Source organism: Convolutriloba macropyga, chromosome 7 (assembly GCF_964194025.1).
Source record: "Convolutriloba macropyga chromosome 7, txConMacr16.3, whole genome shotgun sequence".
In the NCBI taxonomy this organism is placed as follows: domain Eukaryota; kingdom Metazoa; phylum Xenacoelomorpha; order Acoela; family Convolutidae; genus Convolutriloba; species Convolutriloba macropyga.
In genome coordinates this window covers 35999571-36024090 of record NC_134474.1, presented here as the reverse complement: position 1 = coordinate 36024090, position 24520 = coordinate 35999571, and the positions used below count along the sequence as shown (strand labels likewise).

The 24520-nt window shown below is 33.1% G+C and overlaps 1 protein-coding gene across 1 annotated transcript in view; it reads right to left on the bottom strand.

Moving 5' to 3' along the window:
- Positions 1 to 24520, bottom strand: part of LOC142343020 (uncharacterized) — a 75283-nt gene that overhangs the window by 27060 nt on the left and 23703 nt on the right. Inside the window, exons 7-11 of the mRNA XM_075394705.1 lie at positions 23411 to 23420; positions 22278 to 22390; positions 16680 to 16878; positions 9463 to 9590; positions 8403 to 8613 (exon numbers count right to left, since the gene is read on the bottom strand). Coding sequence (XP_075250820.1) covers positions 8403 to 8613; positions 9463 to 9590; positions 16680 to 16878; positions 22278 to 22390; positions 23411 to 23420 — 661 coding nt within the window. The remainder of the gene's footprint in view (positions 1 to 8402; positions 8614 to 9462; positions 9591 to 16679; positions 16879 to 22277; positions 22391 to 23410; positions 23421 to 24520) is intronic.

Sequence of the window (24520 nt, the reverse complement as noted above, 5' to 3'; positions counted from 1 at the left end):
GTGATAAAGACTGCTTGATTTACAGCAATTTTTCTGGCTCAAAATTATAATCTGCTTTAACCGCTGTTGTTCACCAGATTGGTCGAAGCACTTTTTTCACAGTTGTTGTGTCTTTTTCCATTCTGTAATTGTGAAATGGAATTAGCAAAAAATAAAACCTTTACGATATCTTACTGTAAGTAATTCTTATATGACAGTGATAATGTTAAAAATGTTTTGTCGTGTACTATATAATGTCACACTGAAAAGCTCGCCCATATAATTGTAAAGTTAACTCTGATCAAAATAACGTCTGGTCAAAATTGCCTAAAGGAGTGAATTGAAAGCAGATTTGAAGTATGCGCGACGTTATATGGTCAAATCGGAGCAGGACAAATTTCGAATTATTTTTTTGCATTGTAAAACTAAAGAACTGAACATCACCAGTTTTCACGAGCTATCAGTCTATGACAATCAACAAAAAATTCATTATCAAAAACTTATATTAATATTAATTGTTTGTGTCATATTTGACAACGCACGCACTCAGGATGTGTATACCGTGAAACTACATTGCAAAAATTAACGAAGTATAAAGTAAGATTTTGAGAAATCTCTTTTTTGGAGAAAAACAAATTGGAGTAAACGTAAGAACAATCATATAGCTACACACAAAAGTTATTATAATAAAGCAGGTAAAAATTTTAAAACAATTTTATCAATTCCATTAGGTCAGATAAAAATGGTACAAAAAGTGACAAAGGTAACAAATAAACGTAAGATTCACTAGAACATTGAAAAAATTAGCGGTAATTAGTCATTTAATTTTCATAAAAATTAGTCATTTAAATTTTTGTTTAGTAGTTTTCATCTGAATTGGTCAAAAACTAAGCCGCGCAAAAATGCTAATCAGTAATGTTATTTTTGAGTATAGGCAACAACACCAGAGAAAAGACCGATTAAATTGTGCGAAACTCAAAATTATTCTGAACTCTTAGTGCATATCAGCAAAAACCAATTCTATGAATTCTAGCTGTAAACTCAATTGTCCTATTTCTTTTTAGAACTAAGGAAACTTGTTGTTAGGACTGATGAATAAAAATAAAAGAGTGTTTCTGACATTAAGACAGCAGATTGAATAAAAAACACAGCCGAAATACAAAAAATTTGTTATTAATTTTTCAATAACCCATAGTTTCCCGATGAATTAAAAAAACACCCATGAGCTTGAACATTCGGATTAGGAAAAGGGCGGGATCTGTATTAAAAAACTCACTTAAATTGAAAGTTAAATCGATTCCCATGCAAGAAATATCTCTGCCAAAAACAGCAAAATTGTTCAAACGACATTGTCGCATTCCTCTTTAAAGGTAGTTTCGATGAGGACACCGCTTTAAATCTACGTTGTGTTTGTCCTTTACTACAACAGCGTGATTTTTACCATCTCTGTCGAATCTCTTTAGAAAAGTTCAGAACCTAAAACTAAAAAACGCTTTTAAAAATACACCAGTTGATCAAAATTGCTTAATTTACAGCAAATTTCTGTCTCTACCTGAAAGCAACGAATTAAAAAAAAATGCGTGAAAAAGTTTTTTCTGCTGTATCTATTTGTTTGCCAGATTGGTTGAAGCACTTTTTAGCATTTGGTGTGTCTTTTGACATTCTGTAAAAAAAGTTCACAGAAAAATCACAGACAAAAAATTCCCGAAAATACTTGACTTCGGTTTTGATTTCAAGGCCCTATTAGCATCGGCTGCCTCTAGCATCGGCTGGTAAAATGCAGCAAAGCAGAGAACATAATAACAATACGTCGGTTAAAAAAAATTGTTAGAAATATTCAAAGATCAAGAAAATTTTATTAATTCCCGAGCTATCAAACTATGGCAGTCAACAAAAAATTCAATAACAAGAGTCAATATTTAAAAAAATTCTTGTCATTTTTAACAGAACACGCCCCCTGGATGCGTATACCGCAAAACTACTTTCTGGAAATTAGGGAGGTACAAAATAAAAAATTCAGAAATCTGTTATTTTTTGAAAAAAAACTGGCGCAGAGGTAAGAACAAATATATAGCTACAACAAAAGGTTATTACATCAAAGCATTTAATAATTTAATGAACATTTTTATCAATTCCACTAGGTCGAAATGGAAAAAAGGGACAAAAGTTACAACTAAACGTAGGATTCCAAAAATTCACGGGAAAATTTAAATTTTAATTAGTATTTTTTAGCTGAGTTGATCGAAAAACAAGCCCCGCATAAACGCTTATCAGTAAAGTTAATTTTGAGCATAGGCAACAACATACAAAATAAGCAATGAAAACGGCCAAAACTCAAAATTTCTGAACAATAAGTGCAAATGAGCAAAAACCTGTTTCTATGAACTCCGTAAAGTCAATTGCTTTATTTCTCTTTAGAACAAATCAAATTTGTCGTTAAGACTAAGTGATACGATGACAAAATAATCATTGAAAAGGAAAAACATATGCATTAGCTATTTTTTCTCAGAACAATGAGTGTCAAAGACATTGCAATTGTGATGAACAACCGTTATCAGATCATTAGCACCGGAAAAATGCCTGTGACTAATAAGAAAACTAAGTGCAATAAGACAGCAGATTGAATAAAAAACCCGGACAAAATTCAATAATTTATTATTTTTCAATAACCCATAGTTTCCTGATGAATTAAAATAACACCCATGAGCTTGAACATTCGGATTAGAAAAAGGGCGAGATCTGTCAAAAAATAAACGTTTAAATTGAAAGTTAAATCGACTCCCGTGCAACAATTATCTCTGCCAAAAAAGCCAAATTGTTCAATTAACATTGTCTCATTCCTCTTTAAAGGCTGTTTGCAGAAAGATACCGCTTTATATCTTTGTTGTGTTTGTCCTTTGCCACACCAGCGTGAGTATTACCATCTCTGTTGAATCTGTTTAGAAAAGTTCAGATCCCCAAAACTAAAAAGGGCTTCTAAAGAACCACAGGTGATAAAGACTGCTTGACTTACAGCATTTTTTTGGCTCCAAATTTTAACAGCGAACCTGCTGTTGTTCGCCAGATTGGTAGAAGAACTTTTTTCACAGTTGGCGTGTCTTTTTACATTCTGTTAAAAGAAGTCCCCGGAAAAAAACACAGACAAAAAAAATTCCAGAAATTACTCGATTTCAGTTTTGATTTCAAGGCCCTAGTAGCATCGTCTGGCATAACGCATCGGCTTGCCCTAGCATCGGCTGGCCCTAGAATTTGATTGCAAATTGCAAAAAGCAGTCAATTAACAATAAATTTGTTGTATATATTAAATATCAAGAAAAATTATTTATTTTTTCTACAGTACAATTATGCATACAAACAAAGCTGTTTTAAAAATTTTTTGACAAAAATATTTACTCACAATAACTTATGCAAGATTTAAAAAGCTTACAATTATCAAACTTTCAGAAAAGAGAGAAAGCTGTTACAAATGAGAAAATACTGCAACAAACCTCTTAAGTGGTCAATTGTTTGTCAAATTTTACAGGGAAAGAAAGTTTTGCATCAAAAAATCTTCAATCAATTCATAATGGAAACTTCCGAAAAACATGAACCTATACGTCAGTTAATTTTAAACCACACAAAACAAAGAATTAGACAGAATTTTTCTAAAAGAGCCTATTCATCCGCAAAAGAGTCGAAAAACAGTCTAATTAGTGTGTATACCAAAAAAATTCAAGTTATTATAATTATCCTGAATATTGTTACCTAAGTCTAACATGGTCTTTTACAAGTTTCGAACTAAGATTCAAAAATTTTTCCTTGAATAAACGAAAACTGGGCCTACAGTTGACCGGGAACTGAGAACCCTATCAAAAAACTTTAAAAAAAGTAAAAAAGATGCTCAATAGCTGCAAATAAACAAAAAATCACGATCGAGAACCCACGGTTCGATTCGAAAACGCATCTTTGCGGAACAAAAATTCTATTGTTTGTTTCTTTTTTTTTCAGTTTTTGCGTGACCAAAATCGTATCTCCATCTGGACTAGGAGCAACTCCAAATTAATGAACATATACGAAAAAAGACATAATTAATATACTAAGGAATCTAAATTTAACAAAAGAAGGTGTGAAAAGGCACGTATGAAAAAGGAAGGTGACTGATACAAATTTCAAACAAAAAATAATAAATTTGATTATTTCCTTGCAGAAAAGTGGAATAAATGGTTAAATTTTTCTTAATTTTTTAAACAAGTTCTGGGTAAAATTGCTGATTAAATGTGAAGCACTAATAATTATTTATATGCGTTAAGGCATATGGAGTGTTCATTTATTTTCCGAGGGATTAAATAAGACGCAATCATGGGACAAAAATTGATAAAGTAGCGTAAAAAATGAAAAAACGGTCTACAAGTCTCCAAATTTTCTGCCAACTCCTCTATTCGACCCAGGGCTTGTTTAAAGCAACGCTAAATTCAATCCTATAGCCTATTCAAAATTTTTGAAAGAGAAAGCAATAGTCGAAAAAATACTGGAAGATGCAGTACGTTAACCAAAAATCTTTGCAAAAGAATAGAAATGTTTCTTACACCTTATATTCTCGATCTCGCAATACTAAAAGCGTAAAAGAGAATGTGTTCTTATTTTTCCTCCACCATTTACAAATGATCAGCAGTACAACGAAGTTTCTAATGTGTTTTTATTTCCAGTGTCAATTTCTTTTCCGAAAAAAGTAGATTTGAAATGACCTAAGTTCGTCTTCCCCGAAAATAACCTTTCAACTAAATAGTGCCTACAGTAACAAAAAATAAGAGCAGAAAATTACAATCCGAAGTAAAATAGATGCTCAATAGCTGCAAATGAACAAAAAATCACGATCGAGAACCCAAGGTTTGATTCGAAAACGCATCTTTGTGGAAAAAAATCTTTTGTTTGTTTCTTTTTTTTCAGTTTTTGCGTGACCAAAATCGCATCTCCATCTGGACTAGGAGCAACTCCAAATTAATGAACATATACGAAAAAAGTCATAATTAATATACTAATGAATCTAAATTTAACAAAAGAAGTTGTGAAAAGGCACGTATGAAAAAGGAGGGTTACTGATACAATTTTCAAACAAGAAATAGTAAATTTGATTATTTCCTGGCAGAAAAGTGAAAAAAATGGTTACATTTTTCTTAATTTTTTAAACAATTTCTGGGTAAAATTGCTGAATAAATGTGAAGCACTAATAATTATTTATATGCGTTAAGGCATATGGAGTGTTCATTTATTTTCCGAGAGATTAAATAACACGCAATCATGGGACAAAAATTGATAAAGTAGCGTAAAAAATGAAAAAACGGTCTATAAGTCTCCAAATTTGCTGCCAACTCCTCTATTCGACCCAGGGCTTGTTTAAAGCAACGCTAAAATCATTCCTATAGCCTATTCAAAATTTTTGAAAGAGAAAGCAATAGTCGAAAAAATACTGGAAGATGCAGTACGTTAACCAAAAAACTTTGCAAAAGAATAGAAATGTTTCTTACACCTTATATTCTCGATCTCGCAATACTAAAAGCGTAAAAGAGAATGTGTTCTTATTTTTCCTCCACCATTTACAAATGATCAGCAGTACAACGAAGTTTCTAATGTGTTTTTATTTCCTGCGTCAATTTCTTTTCCGAAAAAAGTAGATTTGAAATGACCTAAGTTCGTCTTCCCCGAAAATAACCTTTCAACTAACTAGTGCCTACAGTAACAAAAAATAAGAGCAGAAAATTACAATCCGAAGTAAAATAGATGCTCAATAGCTGCAAATGAACAAAAAATCACGATCGAGAACCCAAGGTTCGATTCGAAAACGCATCTTTGTGGAAAAAAATCTTGTGTTTGTTTCTTTTTTTTCAGTTTTTGCGTGACCAAAATCGCATCTCCATCTGGACTAGGAGCAACTCCAAATTAATGAACATATACGAAAAAAGTCATAATTAATATACTAAGGAATCTAAATTTAACAAAAGAAGTTGTGAAAAGGCACGTATGAAAAAGGAGGGTTACTGATACAATTTTCAAACAAGAAATAGTAAATTTGATTATTTCCTGGCAGAAAAGTGAAAAAAATGGTTACATTTTTCTTAATTTTTTAAACAATTTCTGGGTAAAATTGCTGAATAAATGTGAAGCACTAATAATTATTTATATGCGTTAAGGCATATGGAGTGTTCATTTATTTTCCGAGAGATTAAATAACACGCAATCATGGGACAAAAATTGATAAAGTAGCGTAAAAAATGAAAAAACGGTCTATAAGTCTCCAAATTTGCTGCCAACTCCTCTATTCGACCCAGGGCTTGTTTAAAGCAACGCTAAAATCATTCCTATAGCCTATTCAAAATTTTTGAAAGAGAAAGCAATAGTCGAAAAAATACTGGAAGATGCAGTACGTTAAACAAAAAACTTTGCAAAAGAATAGAAATGTTTCTTACACCTTATATTCTCGATCTCGCAATACTAAAAGCGTAAAAGAGAATGTGTTCTTATTTTTCCTCCACCATTTACAAATGATCAGCAGTACAACGAAGTTTCTAATGTGTTTTTATTTCCTGCGTCAATTTCTTTTCCGAAAAAAGTAGATTTGAAATGACCTAAGTTCGTCTTCCCCGAAAATAACCTTTCAACTAACTAGTGCCTACAGTAACAAAAAATAAGAGCAGAAAATTACAATCGGAAGTAAAATAGATGCTCAATAGCTGCAAATGAACAAAAAATCACGATCGAGAACCCAAGGTTCGATTCGAAAACGCATCTTTGCGGAAAAAAATCTATTGTTCGTTTCTTTTTTTTTCAGTTTTTGCGTGACCAAAATCGTATCTCCATCTGGACTAGGAGCAACTCCAAATTAATGAACATATAGGAAAAAAGTCATAATTAATAAACTAAGGAATCTAAATTTAACAAAAGAAGGTGTGAAAAGGCACGTATGAAAAAGGAAGGTTACTGATACAATTTTCAAACAAGAAATAGTAAATTTGATTATTTCCTTGCAGAAAAGTGAAAAAATGGTTACATTTTTCTTAATTTTTTAAACAAATTCTGGGTAAAATTGCTGAATAAATGTGAAGCACTAATAATTATTTATATGCCTAAGGCATATGGAGTGTTCATTTATTTTCCGAGAGATTAAATAACACGCAATCATGGGACAAAAAATGATAAAGTAGGGTAAAAAATGAAAAAACGGTCTATAAGTCTCCAAATTTGCTGCCAACTCCTCTATTCGACCCCGGGCTTGTTTAAAGCAACGCTAAATTCATTCCTATAGCCTATTCAAAATTTTTGAAAGAGAAAGCAATGGTCGAAAAAATACTGGAAGATGCAGTACGTTAACCAAAAAAACTTTGCAAAAGAATAGAAATGTTTCTTACACCTTAAATTCTCGATCTCGCAATACTAGCGGCGTAAAAGAGAATGTGTTCTTATTTTTGCTCCACCATTTACAAATGATCAGCAGTACAACGAAGTTTCTAATGTGTTTTTATTTCCTGCATCAATTTTTTTTCCGAGAAAAGATGATTTAAAATGACTTAAGTTCGTCTTCCCCGAAAATAACCTTTCAACTAACTAGTACAGTAACAAATAATGAGAGCAGAAAATTACAATCCGAAGTCAAATAATGGAAGAAAGTTTGTCCAAAATTAAATTAACCCAAACTTTTAGAAAAATATACTTGCTTTTTCATATAAAGCAAGCACAAATACAAGGCAAAAACTTTGTTTTAAGTAATTGAGACTATGGGTGGAAACTATAAGGCAGCCCAAAAGAAACCCAACAACTTCTCCAACTTTTAAAAAAGTTCATGATGCTCCCTTTAACTACAAATAGCTGTGAACGCTTTCAGAACAACCAGAATATCGTTAGATGAATCCACAATGACATTTATGATAACATAAAAAATTTAAAACAAGAATAACATCTGGATAAATTAGTACATAAACAAAACAAAGAATTCGCTCTGTTAGCAAAAGGTTCTTCACACTTACATATCTTACATAAGCCCTTTTTCAGAAGATGATGTGGACAAAAAACCACTCTGTTATATTTGTTCTTCAAATTTGCTAACCATAACAACTTTGTACAACATCTAAACTTCCGGTTTTTTTGCTCGCTTACTTATCAAAGAAGAAGAAAACCACAACGCCTCTTCGTGTCGTAAAAACAGGATTTCACCACTACCCCTCATCGAGTCGTAAAAGCAAAAAACCATAACACTTCTTAATGGACTCATAAAATTAGGTCGCCAGCACTCCTCTTCGAGTCGTAAGGAAGACAGGTCCCCGATGCAATCCGTATCCTTTGGATTGTAAAAACCAAAAGAAGGCCAATAATGGCTCCGATCGGCTATCGCTATCGCTTTCGAAGCCATTAACAAAAAGAAGCAGTATGTGCTATACTTTCCCAATACTCACCAACAGTAGTGAAAACAAGTTTAAGGCCTCTGAGTTCGTCTAGTATGTTCAACTCGTCATCAAATATGACGTCCAGCGTCAATGTGTAAGATTTCTTCTCAAGGGTGATGCCAACATCAAATACGCATGAGGCAAGGTTTCCCTCACATTCCTGTCCAGTGATAGTATCTCCAACGTGGAAGGGAGGAGACTCTGGATTAGAGGTTGTCAGCTGAAGCATACAAGAACCCGTGCTGAGAGATAACTGTAAATCTATTCCATGCAATTTCCAAATGAAATGACAAAAATTTTGAATAATTTGAAAGAACAAGAAAGCTCTGTGAAACGCAGATTGAAGTACCATACCATGCAAAATTACCATTGGTCTTGTATTCCCCCGACAGATCGTCTCGGATCAAAACTACTTCTATTCTCATTTCATTAAAGTTGCAGAGCTATAAAAGCAAAGCTAATTGTCAGGCGTGATTAGTTCACACTTTCAAAACCCTCTTCGAGGTCATTCAGATTTACCTCTAAAAATTGACTCAAAAAGAATCTATAGAATTACACCTAAAAAACTGTGTGAAAAAGGCCAAGTCAGATTTTCACCAAAAATATTAAAGGTTCACCCAAAAACTAAATCTTGACAATTAGATGATTACTTAGGTCGGTGTGTCATCTCATTTTTTTGCTTTAATGTAGGAGGAGAATTGATACTTTGAACATAATGCGGGTACACACTAACTTTCAAGTTGAGTGTATATACCTCAAATGCTTTGGTTATTATGACATCACGGTTTTGACATATTGCTGTTGTATCAAATCATTAGGTTAGTTCGAAGAAGATAGGACAGTGTTGCAATTGATTAAGACATATGTTGTTTAATCAGTTCAGTGCCCAAGGCAAAAAATAATTAAAGAAAACAGCTAATCATTTTTTATAATGGACACCTGTTACCATTTTGTAGGTTTCTGAAGTTTACAAACGGACTAGCATTTCAGAGCCTAGACATATTATTTACTATGCCGACAGAAATTCTCCTAGTCCAAAAATGATATTAACTTTAGAAAACTGACTGACATTATATTTGATGCGGAACGAGAAACGATCCATGAGCTCTTCGTGAGTTAGAATGACGGCACAGCCATATCTGTCGTCTCCTTTTGATTCACAGTCCACATATAAAGGCGAAGGGTCTTTCGGAATGTCTGAAAAAATCAAACTACTTTGGTAATGATTGCTATACCTTACTCAGAACTTTGAATACGTATTACAGATATCTTCGAATAGTTACATTTTTCCGCATTTAAGAAAACTCATTTTCCGCATTTGGTAAATTAAGGAAGATGAGACTCTGGTAAATTGGGGGGGGGGGGGGGGGGGGTTTACAATTTACGAAGAAATGCATTTCTTTTACTATAGTTAGATCAGGTACCAAGCTTGCAAGTTTGCTCTTAGTGTAGTTACGTTTTCTTGGGATGTATTCTTAACCCAAAGATGAACAGAATCTTGCCAAAGCACTCAGAACTGGCAAGGTTCCTAACCTAGTCTAGGCCTGGGGTTTTTAAAAGACTGTCCTCAACCGATATTAGGCATGAAAAGATAGATTTTTGTATGAACAGAACTTTAAGTGATGTCCTCGACTTCAGTTGAAGCTAAAACAACCGTCCCCAAATTTGGCTAGACAATAAAACGTGTCCTGGAATTTGGTTGGACAATAAAACATGTCTTGAAAATTGGCTGCGCAATAAAACGTGCCCTGGGATTTGGCTAGACAATAAAAAATGTCCTGGAATTACGCTCGCAACCCTAGCAATGTCTTGGTTTTAACCGCCTTTAAAGTTAAGGACATGTAGCGCAATTGGATAATCGTTGGGTAAGGTTGGAGGAGGTCACAAGGTCGAACCCAGATGTTAAAGGAGCTTTTCAGTTAGACTCATTTTTGTATATGAAAAGAGCTTGGCTGGACTTATGAAAAGAATTAGCTTTAACTAGGGTCCTCGACCATGTAATTCAATATCTACCCCCATCCCCCCATACACACACACACACACACACACACACCTGGAATTGATAGGTCTTTTCATAAATCCACGTATAGACTAGGGTGCCAGAATGTCTGAGGAATTAATTGACTTTGGCACAAAATTAGAGTCAATACTCTGCTGTTTTAAATAATAGTTGTGTAAGTGTTTTCAACTAACGAGTTCTTTTTGGATAGGTTTGACTTGCCCAGGCGATGGGAAAATAAGGGGTCTTTCCCATTATAGCCCCCCATGAAAATATAGCCCCCCCCATTATGGTGTAATTATCATGATTGGGGGGACATAGGTTATCTGACCACTAAGCTGGGGGGGGGGGGCTATAATGGGAAAGACCCAAAATAAGAGCTCATCAAAATCCTGCAACAAGATTTTAGCAAGTTTTGATGTTTGGAAATATTATTAAACCTTTTCCGAGGACTGAAAACCAAGTTAAAACAAATTTCCGGTACTTCTGAGGTCAGAAAAGATGAGCAAGGATTTTTCCAGTGTCAGATTTGGCAAATAGAGTCTTTTTATGTATGAATTGTATATAATTGTGTACATTTTTTTTATTGTGATTAGCAAACAATACAACTTTCAGGCTTTAAAAATGTTCTAGTGAAGATACAAGAAGCACCAAGACATCAAAACTTTATGGTTAACTGTATGCCTGAAAAGTATTAATTTGCAACTTCTCTTTTTAATCTACAATTAATGAAAAGATTTGAAAATTCCAAACCTGGCCGAAGTTGGCCCTATTTCGCATTATTAACTCCCCCGTGCCTTAATCCGTGATCTCTATTGGTTAATTGTATCTCATCTTCTGTCCTTCAATTGCATGTTTACATAACAAAAAATTTAGTTGCTTCATTTCGTAAGTTTAATCCGCTTTGTGCGTCACAAAACTTCACATTATAGTAACGCAAAATAGAAAATAGTGACAGTGTTTTGACTGCATAGAAACAACTATTGCCGTGTGATATAAATGAACGGTAGGCGTCGAATGTAATTCCAAATGTATTTTTAATACTCTCTCAATGCCCCTGAAACTTTTCTGTCAGGGTAATATTGACAATGAAGAGCACACTAGCTGTTAAAAACGAAAAAAAGTAAGAAAATGGAAGAAAATGGAACCATTTCGTGACCTTTTATCGCAAAAGTAAAAAAAATGTTCTCATTTTAAAGATCATTAGCACGTGGATTAAAAATTATTGCGCATTTATGATTGTTAGTCTCGCAGTTAGTAGTTTTCTGCTGTTTTCGAGGTTTAACTTTCTTAGAAAACTCTCTCTACAACTTCTCGCGTCTTTATAATTAATTTACCTTTTGTAACTGAAACCTCCCTGAAAAAACTGACTGCAACTGAAATGTCAAAAAATACCATCGAAGATAGTCAATTTCATGCCGTAATGTTTGCGTATGGTTTTAAAAGTAAGAGATACAAGAATGTTTGTGCGTTCGCACATGATGTTCCGACCCGACCTCATCTACACTTTTGACTTAACTGTCAACCAACTGAAGACATAATAAAAATAGATGTTTGAGTTTAAAAAACGTTTAAAAACCTAACTACTTATTGCCTCTTTACAGCGTTGATGAGATCTTTCATTTAAAAACTACGAAAAAAAACAAACAACAAAAGAAGCAAAAACAAATATTTCACGGCAAAAACTAAGTATCTAAATTTGAACGCACCTAGTAACAACGCCAAAATGCGATCGTATAAAATCTTAACTGCACAAAAATACTTTCTCCATAATTTACATCAGATGACAATTTTCCTTAATGAGACTAGGCAACAAAGTCGACAAAGAGAAATAATAAGGCGAAGTCGAAAAATCAATCAAATTTTTTAAACCAAATAGTTTCTAAAGTCTTAAAAGTCATAAGCTTTTAACAAAATAATTCTTTATAAATTCACTAAACATTCATTATGAAAACAACAGGACCTGTCGTTGGTTAGATTAAGCCATAGGAACGAGCTACAGAAGCAGAAAAACTAAAAAAAAACAATTTGCGAAAACACGAATTATTGAAGCCATTAAAATCATTAGCTTTTATCTGAATACTATGTATTCTTCTTTCCCCTTTCATTCATACTAATGCAACTTAAATTATTCTGAGAGATTAAATAAGTGCATTTGGGCCACATTTGAAAATCATTGGGATCTGTTATTACGCGAATGTGCTAAAGGAAGAGAAAAAGAAACACAAGCACACCACTAAAACTTTTATTTAAACGCATGTTGTCCACAAACAAAACATCAGATACGACATGATATCACTGGACATTAAAATTTTTTGAATACAAGAAATTGAATTAGACCTCTCAATGATGAGAATAAGCTACAAGTTGACGAAAAAAAGCTACAAAAACTGAAAAGTTTAAAAATCATTGAAAATGTATAATATCATAAATTTTGAGATTATTCGCTATAAAGTTACTGCCTCGGGTAACATCAATCCTTGAATACTTAATTACAAGCTTTTGAGACCGGTCAGCATATCACGCCTACCTAAAAAAATAGGCGAAATTTTCTAGTTAAAAAATCTGATCGAGAAAAGTGTCGAAGCCATTAAAAAAAAAGTTTTCGGTAGTGACTTTTCTATCATCCACTAATTTATTAACTAAATGAAATTGTTTTTTCAGTATGATTTCAAAAAATATCAATGCCATTGAACAAATACATTAAAACCGCGAAATTGCTGAGAAAACCGGTAGTATCAACGCCATTAAACTCAATTGCTCTCAGCAAAAGGCAATAAAAGCGCTCGATGGGAGCATAAGAGTTATGCCTCGATGAGACAACAAGAATGTCCTTCACTGACAAGTCGTCGATACAATAAGACATTACAATAGGTCATTGACTAAGAAAATAACAACAAATACAGGCAAAAAAACCAAAAATTCAGTAGAAAAAAGCGAGAAGAAAGTGTCGAAGCCATTTAAACCATAAGCTTTTCTTCGGAAACTTTATCTATGATACATTGAACATAATTTCTAAGGTAATTGGAACTAACACTCTTAGGATAATGTGATGAGATTTCAGAAGAATCACAAACAAATCCAAAAATTTTCCAAATGTCCAAAAAAACTTATGAAAACTCGCGCATCGATTCAATCAAACCAATAGTTAGAAGATAAAGTCGCAAACTAGATTTTTTTGTTCAAGTAGGAAAAGAGGAGTTCCGATAAATACTGAGGCGTTGGTACAGTTAACGATGATAAGTTAACGATTCGTTAATTTTCAAAAAAATTTTTCGAAAATTTTTATTGTTATTGAAGTCATAACAGCCATTGAATTCAATAGCTTTCAACAGAAGTCAACAAATACGCTCAGTCATATCTCGATAGAAGGACAAAGATGTTTGTCTTGCTTGAATAATCAATAAGGTATCACAATAAGTCTTATGATTTTGGAACAAAAACAAATACAGAAACCAATAATTCATTAGAAAACCAATAATTCGAGTGTCGCAGCCGTTTAAACCATATCATTTTATCTGAACAATTTATCTACCCCCAATTTAATTTCTTCTCAAAGCCAATGGGAGCTATCAATATTAGGATAATGTGATAAGATTTCAACAGGAACCAAAAACACAAAAAAATCAAAAAGTTAAATTTTTTTAAAAAAATATTGTGGCATCGAAGCCAGAGTACCAGAAGTTAGAAAAAACGATAACCAACCCAATTTAGATTGCTGTAGAAAAAAGCTCTGGTCATTACTGAGAATTTCTTACAAATCATGAAAATAAATTTAAAATTGATTAATGTTCAAAATTTTTTTTTGAAAGGTTATTTTAAGTCTTAAGACAATAAGTTCAATAGCTTTCAACAGAAGTCAATAATTACGCTCAGTCATGACTTCATAGAAGAACAAAGATGTTTGTCATGAATGGGTAATCAATAGGAGATCACTATAGATCTTATGACTATGAAAACAACAACAAATACAGGCAAAAACCAAAAAAAAATCAGTAGAAAATTGCGAGAAGAAAATTCGAAGCCATTTGAACCACCTTTCATCTATAAACTTTGTCTTCAATCCATTTAACGTCTTCTCTAAGCCAATTGGAGCTATCAATACTAGGATAACGTGATAGGGTTTCAACAGAAGCCAAAGTACAAAAATATCCAAAAAATTGTTTGAATTTTTTTTGAAATCTTGTGACATCGATGTCATAAAACGAAAAGTTAGAAAATAAAACTACTAAACTGATAAGCTTTGGTTGCAGTAAAAAGCTAGGAGATGCTGTCGGTACTAAGACTGACTTACAGTTTACAGAAATAAGCTTGTGGTCGGTTAATGTTTAAAAAAAATTTCGAAAAGATATATATAAAGTCTTAACAGTCATTAGCTGTTCAATCAAAGCACTGAATGGCTTCAGTAATGTTCATTACCAAACCCATCGCACTTTTAGTCAAAGATTCTATGCCATAGGGCTCCAAACAATTCAGTAAAGCCTCAAGAAGAAAACCAAAATTTCATTAGAAATTACAAAAGCTCAGAGTCGAAGCCATAAAAAAACATGTGCGATTCCTTGAAAACGTGTTTTTTGTTCATTAGGCGTCATTTTACTGTAAATCATGTTTTTCATTAACCAAACATTGATATGAAAAATGACCAGTCTCTAGGTGACCTATAAAAATATGAAGTTTTCTAAAAAAAACAGCTCTCAAATAGAATTCGAATATTTTTTTATAGTAAACTTCACTATGAGACCAGAACTAGTCTTTTTATCACATTTTGTGTATTAGGAATACGAAATTGATTCCTTTTGTGGCGTGAAATGTAATTTTGAATGAAAAATTTTTAAAGCAAAGATCATAATTTGAATAAAAATTACACTAAAAGTGAACGAAATCATACAAATATGACGTGTTCACACAAAACTTCAATCCTCGATAACTCCTCGAAAAAAAAACGAAATTAAAAAAACTTTTTAATTTCAAACTCTACTCTGGGCGAGGTTTTTAATGATACCACTCACATTTCTCTGCGATGAATATATCGATCGAAAATTGACTGAACAAAAAAAAACCCTTTTCACTATATAGTTCCTTCCCCGACAAGTGGGGTCGGAACAAAAATTTAGGCTTGTTTTATTTCACCAGAATTTTTTTTCAATCTATTCAGTTAAAATCATTCAAACAAACCTACGTTTTTGGTGCTTCTTAAACGACAAAAACTTGACTCTGACTGAAAAACTCGATTTAACAATTATGTGGCTCAATTTATTGACCTCTTTTAATATGAATTCTCCGAAAATAATAAGTAAAATTGTCGTAAATTTTTACTTGCATTGCACGTTTTGTTTTTTAACGCGAGTCTTTAAAAGCTTTTGATGTTTTGTTTTCTTACTTTTTTGTACAAAAAAGACTTGGCAAATTCGTGTACGTTCTTGCCAAGTGTGCTGAAAAAGTCTGAAATACTTTCCCACCCTCTTATTTTGTAAGAGTGTAGTAGAAAAGTCTTTACATTAGTGCTTACCTGGAAAGGAAAAAAGTTGGAAATGGTATATTTCACTAAGTCAAGTCTGATCTGGCATTTAAAAGAAACGAGTAAATTTACTCGGGTTAAGCTTCATTTTTTGCCGTTTTTGGCCAACACTTCCCTTTCAATTTATATTAGGGAAATCTGAGCTATGCAGGATTTGGACAATTAGGAATTTATTGAAATTCTAATAGTTATCTATATAGTTTATGTATTTAACACAAAAATTTAATGATTTAACACAAAAAATTAATTAAACACATACACAAGATTGTGCTAACTTTTCAGTTTTTGAATTGATCCCCAAAATTACAAAGGTTCGGAGAAAAGGTGGTGGAGAGTTTGCGTAATTAGAAGATGTAGGGGTGAAGAGATACGATGAAAAATGGGGTAGAGGATAAATCGGGCAATGAGTAGAACCATTTTGCCAGCTGCCAATTCAGACTTGAACAAAATTTTCGCTAAACTTAATTTCGGTGCCTTTAAAAGATTGAGTTTTAGGTTTCTTTTTTTTATTGCAAAGACTTGCAAGGTTACAAATATCAAATTGTTGGCTTATAATATAGAGTTTGCCACGTTTCTAACTATACCTAATAATGATACATATTATTACATAATACTCAAGATTTGCATGTTAGCCTACTTAGCAGACATGTTTTGATTGGTCAATAAACTGCTGGCTTAAATTCTGTTCAAGTAGGGTAGCTCCCCCTTTTACTATAGGGGAGACGATTGTTCAAAAGATCCAAGCTGTTTTCGTTTTCTCTCTACGAACCTTCTACAGTTGCAAAGTTTTTCTCAATTAAAACAGGCAATTGATCCCCTTGCAGCACGAGATAGACTTCAATCTTGTAGTCAGTGAGAGGCTGAAGATTCTCCAGCAAGTAAGTGCAGGAGTTACTGTCTGACTCATCTCGGCATTCTGGGAAAGTATCAGATCGGATTGCAGCTGATGACCCACTCCTCTCGAAAACCTGAAGCGAACACTCGTCTCATATGAGTTCCATATATACAATTTATGTACATAACCATTCGGTTAAAGAAGTTAAATACACATTAAAAGAAAGAGTGTGAGTTTTAAAAAGTTAACTTTGAGCAAGCAGTTGTTTTTAAAGCTTTTGATCTTAGTGTATTAGGGCACTTCTTTTCCCTCAGGTGCACTCAGCAATTTCAAGTACCATGGACAACTTCTACTGGCTGATCTTGACTTGTACAGTTGCTGGTTGATTGACTTCAAGGCCAGCATCGTAGAACGTGAAGGATGAGTTATAATTTCTTTAGTTAAGTCAGCTCTGGTAACGAATAAATTTCTGCAGTACCATCTAAGTTTTTGTAGGCAGATGCTCAAAACTCTGTTTTGTATGTTTTGATTTTCGTTGACTAGTGTCTGGGATTGGTGTATCCAACAAATATTGGAGTACAAAGAACAGAGGATGAATACAAGATTGATGTAACAAAAGAAGACTTTCTTCGTTGATGTTTAGATTGCTAATTCTCCGCAGTTGAAATAACCTGCTGTTTGTTTTTGTTACAAGGCTATTGCAGTGATCGTTCCATTGGTGGGGTTGAGTGTTATAACACTAAACATTAGGGACTGAGTTTTTTCTAATGGTTACTCTGTTCTTTTTTGTCTAGGTTAAGCTCAAGTTCTTTTTCTGATGGGTTCTTAGAGATCATATTTTGAGTCATATTATGTTTTATTTCAATTTTCTAACGTTGGTATCAATTTAGGTGATCGTTTAGCAATGATTGCAGATGTTTTTGAACTTGCTGAATTGGCAGGGATCTGTAGCACATAACCAAGATGTCAGCAAACTGTGAGATCTGTGGTTTCAGCTTTGGCAATCGGCTAACGTATAAAAGGAAGCAAAAGGGGACCTCTCCCTTGAGGTACTCCAGTTGTCGAACAAAAACTATCAAAAAACAGTAGAATTTTATTGACGTATATGTTTCTTTGTGACAAAAAGACCTTATCCCTTTAATGACTGAAGTCTTTGGATCAATCAATTGCAGTTAGTGGATCAACCCTAGTCAACAAAAAGATATCAATTGCTTTTTCAACATCCAAGCAAACCAAACAGACAATTTCAGGCCACTGGAGGTCGTCACGGTGTTTCCTGTAAGCGCTTTGAGTCTAGCCGAATGCAATGACCTTCGCAGTGATTTATAACAATGTTTTCCACAACAGTTTTCCAGATTTAGGCTAGGCAATTTCTAAGACTAATAGTTAGGTAGCCTTCAGCTTGTGGTCAATCTTTGTTAAGTTCTTGTATCATTTTGATCTCACATCCTTTCCAATTCGCTGGAACGTGAAAGTTTTTTATAGAGCTTGAAAAGAAGAAACATGCTACGACTTTAAAGTAACACGGTAATTCTTTGAGTAAGTTTTAATAGAAATTATTTGGTCCGGGGCATGATTTGTCCGATTTTCTCAATATCTAGCGGAATTCATATGTTCCACAGTTCCGGGCTGCTGAAAATTGCAATTTGTGTCTAAAAAGCATAGGTTTCAGTCAATTTGGCTGGAGTATTTGGAGATTCTTAATGATAATGTTGCGTGGTTTCTCATGGTGTTTTTTTGGCTATTGCCTGAACATCTCGCTCTTAGCTTGATCTCTGACTGCAATGCAATTTTCATAGGTTAAAGTTGGATAATCGCCAGTTTTTTATTATGGCTGGCTCTCGTTTGTTAGTTCTTTTAATGCTTTGCAGAAACCTCTGCTACCCTTAATGCCTGCGAGTGCCCAAAGACTTGCTCCCTCATTGTCCTCTGACTGTCGAATAGATCGTTTGATTTACTTCTGCAGATAATACTGATCTCGCTCGATAGCCTATATGGTTTTTATTTGCGTTTTCTCAAAACTTTGTGAAGTTCACAACCGATTTCAACTCAAACTAATTTGTTTATTTTGAGATTCATTGTTGTAATTGTGTGGCAATTGTCAATGCCTGTATCCCCTGAGACGTGAAAATCGTTAAAACGCATAAAAACTGTTCTAAATCAAATCCGCAAATCGAGCTTACTTCTAAATTTTGCGTTTATTGAATGGCATATGTAGCGACCATTGCTAAGAATTTTAAAACGGCCTCAGCAAATTAGATTTAAAAGCTTTTCACCAGTTTCAGAATTGTAGGAGCAAATTAGTTCTGGCTGTGGAGAAATGAAAAAACCACATGCAGAAAATAATGTCGTTTCTGCTCATGGAAAAGCACTATCACTGTAAATATATTTTCCAGTAAGAGTGCTTTTCCAGGTAAATAATTTACGGATATATATTCAAAAAGCTTCCAAGACAATTATTGTGACGCATAGTTTTAGTATTTCTGGATTTTTTTCCTTTGCAATCGGTCTCGTTTTCAACTGGTTCTGTTCGCATTACAACGATGTTATTCTTTAATAAAATAACAAAGCCATGATGACTGTTGAAAGAAGTTACTGTTGTAATTATATTTTTTCGAACAAGATGACATTCCTTTACTTCTTCCTTTATTTTCTTTGATATTCCTTTACTTCTTAAAAGCAACTAATATATATGGTTTGAGCAGTATTTGCACTTTTATTTCTCTCGTGTATTTTTTAAACATCAATCTTTTCTTTGAAAACTCGTGAGGCGCTGTTGGAGAAAATAATAATTATTTAACTGCAGGACATTCTATTGATGACTGTTCGTATTTTGCTCGAAACTTCAGCTATCAAAAAATCTATTTTTCAAGTTGACGGTGGCTGTTCACTGGTTACTTGTGGTTTTAGTTTGTTGGCTACAGTTTGAAACTTAGTCACCTCTGTTTTCTTTGACGTCTGAGCTAACTTGTGCTGATAGACCGGACTGCAATAAACTGTTGTCAAAGAACCACCACAGTTGAAGCATTTAGCGTTTTCACTTTGAATGGTGCACTTCTTATCACTATGTTCCTTCGAGCATCGAACCCATGGGAAAACGTTGCGGTTTTGTTGCTGAGTGGCCGAATATTTGTCAGTTGAAAAATTGTTTTATATGAGGTAGTTCTCTGTTACTACTCTTTTTAATTTTGTTGGCTGTCGAGTTGTTTGAATTATTACTCTTGAGATTTTGCTAACTTGCATTCTGTTGATATTCAGGAAATCATGCCTCGTCTCATCTTTGCTTATGCCATGGTGGACGTTCACAATGTTAAAACTTGGTTCTGTTTTTGGTTTTGGAAGAGTATTTTCCGCAATTACAGTGGCATTTTGGAACATTTGATTTAGGTAAGGAGCCAGACTTAAGCATTCTCTGGAAGCAAGGCCCTTTGCTTGAACTAAAATGTCTTTTTGGTTTTCAGTTCTCTGATGTGTTTGATCTTAACTGCCGAAAAATTGAATCTGATTGCTCGCGCAAAATGTACTGTGATGGTCTTCAATTGATAGAAATAACCATTGGTCCTACGATCTCAATTTGGCTTGGAACTTGCTTTCGTATTTTTTCCATTATATTCGTACTTCAATAAAAATGTTTTGTTTTGTGTTGTTTCGTCCGCTGTTATTCTGGTCTGAGATAAAAGCCTATAAATTTGACTTATGTTAAAAATTAGGAGGCTTTGACTTTTCGAGACTTCTATAAAAGGACTAAATTTGGTAAAAACTAGTTTTCAAAAATCAAAAGAAGGGCTCGGTAAATTGCACAGACTGGTTAAACTGCACAAGCAAGGAAATTTGTTTATTAAAAGTTGGGATTACTGAAGAAAAAATTATTTTAAGATTGAGAACAAAAAAGAACTTTGGTGACAAACGGAAAATGAGAGCTCAAGTTTATTGAAGAGTATAAGTAAAACGCGGTAAAAAAGAATTGAAAATTCGGGACTTTAAAATTGTGCAACTTTTATTGAAAAATCTCCTTTTAGAAAAATTTCACTCCCAAAGGACGTTCCTACACAGAATGGAGTACTTGCTTGTGGTGTTCCCATCATACTTCGAAGTACTGATCTGAACGTGAAAATAATAGAATTCCGATAATAGCATTCCAATAAAAAGCATTCCAATAACAGCATTCCAATAATAGCATTCATAGACAACAATTACGTAATCAAGCTAACTTATTTCATATAAATTCAATTTGGAAAACAGAAGGATCTGGGATCCCAGGTGCATATTATAACGCAGGTAGCTGCCCTAATAGAAATATAAATTCATACGATAATATTTTAAATATTTACGTTGTTGGTTCAAGTCTTTTTTTTGCTTCATTGGTCCGGAGACCCTGCCCAACGAAAGCGAGCACACATTAATTGAATATATTATATGTGACCAAAAATTGTCATAAGTACTAGTTCAATAAGGCAATTTCAAAGAGATTACTTTTCAAAGAGGACGCCGGTAGACGCTTTTGTAAAGTACTTATAGAATAGCTTAAAAAAAAGAAAGAAATTCTGTTCGTGGTCACAACCTCCTCCCCGCTCTCAGGGGGTTGCAGCCAGGGAGACTCCGAGTTGAGCGGAACCCGACCCAAGATAATCAAGCATTAACTAATTACTTTTTTTATTTTTACTTTAATTTAAACCAATCAGATTTTTTCCGGGTCGAGTTGTCAGCACCGTTTCAGCGCAAGTTTGGGTCTTTCTTCCTAAATTGCAGAGAAATGCAACTCAAAACTAGCAAATGGGAAATCAAATTTTATCTGTGCGAAGAAATTATTCTCTTAGATCATTTCTGGTCTGAACAGGTAATTGAACCATTGCTTCTGAGGTTGCAACATTAAATAAATTATCAGTTCATTTTTGCAAAGAATTTGACTTTAAAGACGCTTCGAAATGGAAATGGATAGGTCGTTAACCCGACATCGGCAACGAACAACACTACGGAAGCTGGCAGCGAATGAACACTATGTGAAGATTAAACAAACTTAGTGGTAATCATGGCCGATCTTTTATCAGCTTTTAAGGATTTCAATTTTGATTGGCAGGCAAGTACATCGTTTTTTTTTTGGGAATTAAAAAAATCATCTTTGATTGCTCAAGATCTGTTAAGAGACAAAATATGTCGCATAAGTTTTTTTTTACAAATGTGTCGAATGTAAAAATCCTAACAATAAAATCAACAAAAGTAACTCAAATAAATCAAAAAGAAATATCGAAATACAATGTGGTTGAGATAACTGGTCCCAACGCCATTTTCCAAATGATTAGCTTTGAAGCGAGATTGGTAATCAAGTCCGCCGAGAGGCAAATGAAATAAATAAAAAAAACATGCGCTTTACTCTAAATGGGATGTTAAATTCTCGTATATTTCACAAACGAGAGAGTGCTATCGTTATTTGATACCACTCGTTTGTTGCTGGATTCGCCAAAAGTATTTCCATCAACCCAGAAGAGTGCTTCAAGAAAAAGGTAATGATACTTCGTCATATTGTTCTCTTACCTGGTATTGATAATGGAACTCCTCACTTGAAGGCAGCTGACTAGTTTCAATGTTGACGAGACACGCCTCCCCATCACAATGGGACGCATCAATTGATACCTGGACGTCTTTGACTAAATAAGGAAAGGCCTCCTTACTCCTTTCTATTAAAGCCCCCCCCCCCCCCCGGTCGATTCGCACCCCCCCCCCCCCATTTGAAACTGATATAGCATACTCTTTGTTTGCATTTCAGCATTTCATGTAACCACAAATATAATTAGCAACACAAGCTGCTCTTTTATTATAATGAATCAGCGAAGTTCCGAAATTAATGCATTTACGGTTATTACTTACGACATATAATTTAAGCACACAATTAATTATAAAAGTTTTTTGAAAATCTTTTTGGTGCTTCTCTTTTGAATGTTTTACCGGGCTGACCACCAAGTTTTTCTTTGCTGAACCTGTATATTTCAATACTAACTTGCAAAATCAGCAGTGAAACAGCATATTTACATCAAAAAAGTTAGTCGTTATGCCCAGAAGAAAAACAAAAACAACTAAATGTTCAATATAATTTCAGTGTAACATCAGAAATGAAAAATCAGCATAACTAAATTATAATATATTCCGCCAAAAGGATCCTTGCAATCGACTTGCTAAACAGTTTTCGACTAATTGTCGCTATCGGTGCTCTTATTTGTTTTTTTTTGCTGTTGATCTACTAGAAGTTGTCGTTATCTTTGATGTCTAAATCATCGTCAGCTATTTCTCAAGCTATTGATAAATTATTGGCGATGATTTAGACCACCTCCATATATAAAAATTACTTTCAAATTTCTTTGTCTTTTTTGACAACAAAAGGAGCGCGTGCTCATTTCGTTCAACTTTTCCGGGCGAGTTAAGAAAAAGAGCAGAAAACTTCTGGTTAGCGCAATAGTAATCGCTCATCTGAGAATTACTTATATTCATTGGGGATGAGTGTTAAAAATAGCAAAAAAAAACTCTGAACAAGACTGCTTATCTATCAATTGGAACATTAGCCCAGCAAATTGCATAAAATTGCCGCAATTGTGGTTGACCAAAACATTTACTCGGTTATAAAACACCGAAAAATATAAAGAAATACTAATGCGGTTAATGACACTTCTAACATCGTTTGACCTGAAAACCATAAAATGTGGTCGACATTGTGAATATGATGATGGCGCATAAAGGACAACTTAATTCAGGTTAAGGTAGCTCAGATGCGAACTTACTGGTAATAAGTTCAATTTTTGTACCCAATAATTGAAACCCAAAAAATTGTTTTCGGTCAACGTATTGAGATCACGTGATTAGCAACAATGGGGGATTCAGAAAACGTTTATTTACTCATGGGGTTTATCACTCTCATTTACCACAGGTTAGAGTTTTGCACAGAAGCTATCTGGGTCGAGTTGCAATCTGGGTTGATTGGAAACTCAAAAAATTGTTATTTAACGAATCGATTGAAACAATAGAAGCCATTTATTCAAATACCACTTTTACACAACAACTGGACATTTGCATGTGCACAACTCATATATTTTCCTTTCTCATTGAACAAGAGTTTTTGCTGGAGAACGACTCTTTTTCAACACTGGGGCTACCATTGGTTGAAAAAACAGATCGGAAAAAGAAAAGTAGATTCTGTTAAGTTATGAATATATATATATATATATATATATATATATATATATATATATATACATATATTTATATATATAAATATATATATATATATATATATATATATATATTTATATGTATATGTAAAATATATATATATATATATATATATATATATGTAAATATATATATATAGATATATATTTATATATATATATATATATATATATATATATATATATATAAATATATATCTATATATATATATTTACATATATATATATATATATATATATATATTTATACATATACATATAATATATATATATATATATATATATATATATATTTATATATATAAATATATGTATATATATATATATATATATATACATATATTATATATATAAATATATATATATATATATATATATATATATATATATATATATATTTATATATATAAATATATGTATATATATATATATATATATATACATATATTTATATATATAAATATATATATATATATATATATATATATATATTTATATATATATATATATATATAATATATATATATATATATATATATATATATATATATATAATAT